The sequence below is a fragment of the Bison bison genome, unplaced genomic scaffold (assembly GCF_000754665.1).
Source record: "Bison bison bison isolate TAMUID 2011002044 unplaced genomic scaffold, Bison_UMD1.0 scf7180017864285, whole genome shotgun sequence".
In the NCBI taxonomy this organism is placed as follows: Eukaryota; Metazoa; Chordata; class Mammalia; order Artiodactyla; family Bovidae; genus Bison; species Bison bison.
The window spans coordinates 1,743,486-1,746,561 of NW_011494857.1; the positions used below are offsets into that span (position 1 = coordinate 1,743,486).

The 3,076-nt window shown below is 56.8% G+C and overlaps 1 protein-coding gene across 1 annotated transcript in view; it reads left to right on the forward strand.

Moving 5' to 3' along the window:
• MYH14 (myosin, heavy chain 14, non-muscle) overlaps positions 1-3,076 on the forward strand; it is a 77,206-nt gene that overhangs the window by 15,699 nt on the left and 58,431 nt on the right. The window contains 2 exon segments of the mRNA XM_010849644.1: positions 935-1,033; positions 1,965-2,105. Of these exon segments, the coding sequence (XP_010847946.1) occupies positions 935-1,033; positions 1,965-2,105 (240 nt within the window).

A 3,076-nucleotide genomic window follows, 5' to 3' on the forward strand; every position in this document is an offset into this window, starting at 1 on the left:
TAATATCCTTATTTAATTAGTTACAACACTGCTTCCGTTTTATGTTTTGGTTTTTTGGCTGCGAATGTGGGGATCTTGGTTCCCAGATCAGGGATTGAATCTTCACCCCCTTGTAAGACTTGGAAGGCCAAGTGTTAACCATTGGACTGCCATGTCCAACTCTCTGCCACCCCATGGACTACAGCCCGCCAGGCTCCTCTGTCCATGGGATTTCCCAGGCAAGAGTAGTGAGTTGCCACTTCGTCCTCCAGGGGATCTTCCTGACCCAGGAACTGAACCTGTGTCTCCTGTGTCTCCTGCATTGGCAGGCAGATTCTTTGCCACTGGGCCACCTGGGAAGTATCATGTGCCTGGTGGTCCATGAGCATAGGACACAGATGGCTACACCAAGTATCAATTGTTTTATTTTCCTTTAAGGCGTCTTGCCAATTTTTAGTGTGTAAACCAGCCATCTGGCTTTCCCAGAAGGGAGAAGCCGAGAGCCCCAGTACAGGGAAACAGGCTGGGAGGGTCATGATGACAGGAGGTTTTTTTTTTTTTTTGGCCATGCCACATGGCATGTGGGATCTTAGTTCCCTTACCAGGGATCAAACCTGCATCCTTTGCATTGGAAGTGCAGAGTCTTAACCATTGGACCGCCAGGGAAGTCCTCATGGGAAGTATTCTTATCCATGGTAAACGACAAACTAGGCACCTGCTCAGGTGTTAGCTACATAATAACTCATTTACCCTCACGGCACCTCAGGGACTCATGGATGGGTGTTAGTATGAGGCTCCTTGCACAGGTGAAGAAACTGAGGCAGGAGGCTAAAGTGACACGTCCACAGTTACTGGTCCAGTTAGGTTGCCCACCAGGTCTGTGAGTGCCTCTACTGTTCCATGAGAGAGCAGGAGGGGGTCCCTCCTCTGCGGCACCTTGACTCGGCCCGCCCAGACCTGCTGGAGAAGTCGCGGGCCATCCGCCAGGCTAAGGACGAGTGTAGCTTCCACATCTTCTACCAGCTGCTGGGAGGCGCCGGGGAGCAGCTCAAGGGTCAGTGTCGGGGGACTGGCTCTGGGGGACTGGGCGAGAGTTGCATGTGGACCCCCTGGGGAGGAGGACGTGGGAGGCGCTAACCTTTGTCCAGCACCTGCTCTATGTTAGGCTCCTGCTGGGTGGCGGCTCTCGCCTCTCGGATCCCGCTGCCTCTCGACTTCCACCGCCCCCAGACTCTGCTCTCCTTTGGCTCCTGCTGTCTCCTGGGTCTTGCTCACGCCAGCTCCGCGGGGACATGGCTCCTGCCCACCCTCTCCTGAACCTCCAAGGGGCTCTGCTTCCTCCAGCCGCGTGTTGTGACGACTCCAGCTTTGCCACCGTGTGGTTCCTGACTATTGTGGTTTGCGTGGCTTCTGAGCCCCTGCCTCCTGTCTCCTGCCTGAGACCCCTTCTGTCTCCTGCTCTGCGCCCCTCCAGCCCTCTGGCTGCGGAAACGCCCCAGGCTCTCTCTTCTATGGTGGCCCTGCTGCCCTGCGGCTCCCTCGCATTCTGGCTCCTTCCACCCTGTAGCTTGGGTCGCCTTTTGATCCCTCCGCACCCAGCCTCCCGCTCCCGGTGGCTTCCGAACCCACACACGCTCTGCCGCCCGAGCCCTGCTGTCCCGTGGCTTCTGCTAACTCGGGCACCCGCAGCCCTGTTGCTTCTGCCGGTGGGTGCCTCTCACCTGTTCTGGGCAGTTCTGCGTCTTGAGAATCACTATGAAAGGAGGGAAGAGGAAAGGTCTGAGATGTGCTAAGTACCCACTTCACAGGCCAGCCCTTCCCACCAAACCCGTGAAGAAAGGATCTCGACTCATTTGACAGAGGAAGAGCCCGAGGTCCCTAGTGGGGCAGAGATGCACGTCCTCGGGTGGCCATTTAGGAAGCCAGGACACGAGTCTGACGCTACGGCTCATTCTTGACCTTGGCCCCTGCCGTTACCCCTACAGCTGACCTGCTCCTGGAGCCCTTCTCCCACTACCGCTTCCTGACCAACGGGCCGTCTTCCTCTCCGGGCCAGGAGCGCGAGCTCTTCCAGGAGACGCTGGAGTCCCTGCGGGTCCTGGGATTCACCCATGAGGAGATCACCTGTGAGTGAGCCCAGACCCTGCCTGGTAAAGGGTGGGGCTGTGGGCTGCATGGGAAGGAGGGGCACCTGGCCGTTCATGGCTCGGTTTGAAAACTGCAACAGGGAACAGAGAAGGGAGGGACCTTTAAATAGGGGATCAGGAAGGACATGGTGAGATGGTGATGATTGCACGGAGGTCTGGAGAGCTCACATGTGAATGTTGGTGCTATCAGGGAAGGACGGACCAGGCGGCGGAGGGGAGGGACAGTATGCAAAGGCCCTGAGGCAGGAAAGGCATGGTGTGTTTGAGGCATTGAAACTTCTCGAGGGACTTCCCTGGTGGTCCACTGGTTAAGACTCCATGCTTCCACCGCAGGGGCACAGGTTTGAGCCGTGGTCAGGGAACTAAGATCCTGCACACTGCTCAGTATGGCCAAAAAAAAAAAAAAGAAACTCGTCTAATTCTCGAATGGCCTCAATTAGTCAGTGACCCAGGTGGTTGGGGAGATGAAGCCGCAGAGGCAGTTGGGGCGGGGGACTTTTTTCTGAGGGCACTAGGGAGCCATGGGAGGGCTGGGAACCGCAGAGGAGCAGCTCTGGGTTGTGTGAAGGCTAGAGGAGGCTGAAATGAGGGTACAGGGAAGACCCTGACTGTGGCCCCGAGTCTGCCCTGGAGCACTGGGCTCATCAGCCCGTGCTCTGCTGCTTTGCCCCACCCCTTTCTCACCCAACAGTACGTTCTGACAACAGTTCATTTGCAGTACTGTTTTCATTTGCCAGGGCTGCCATCATAGAGTACTGTACAAGTGCCTTGCTGGTGTGCTAAGTCGCTCAGTCGTGTCCCACTCTTTGAGACCCCATGGACTGTAGCCCTCCAGGCTCCTCTGTCCATGGGATTCTCCAGGCAAGAATACTGGAGTGGATTGCTATGCCCTCCTCCGAGGGGACTCTTCCTGACCCAGGGATCGAACCTGGGTCTCTTACTTCTCCTGC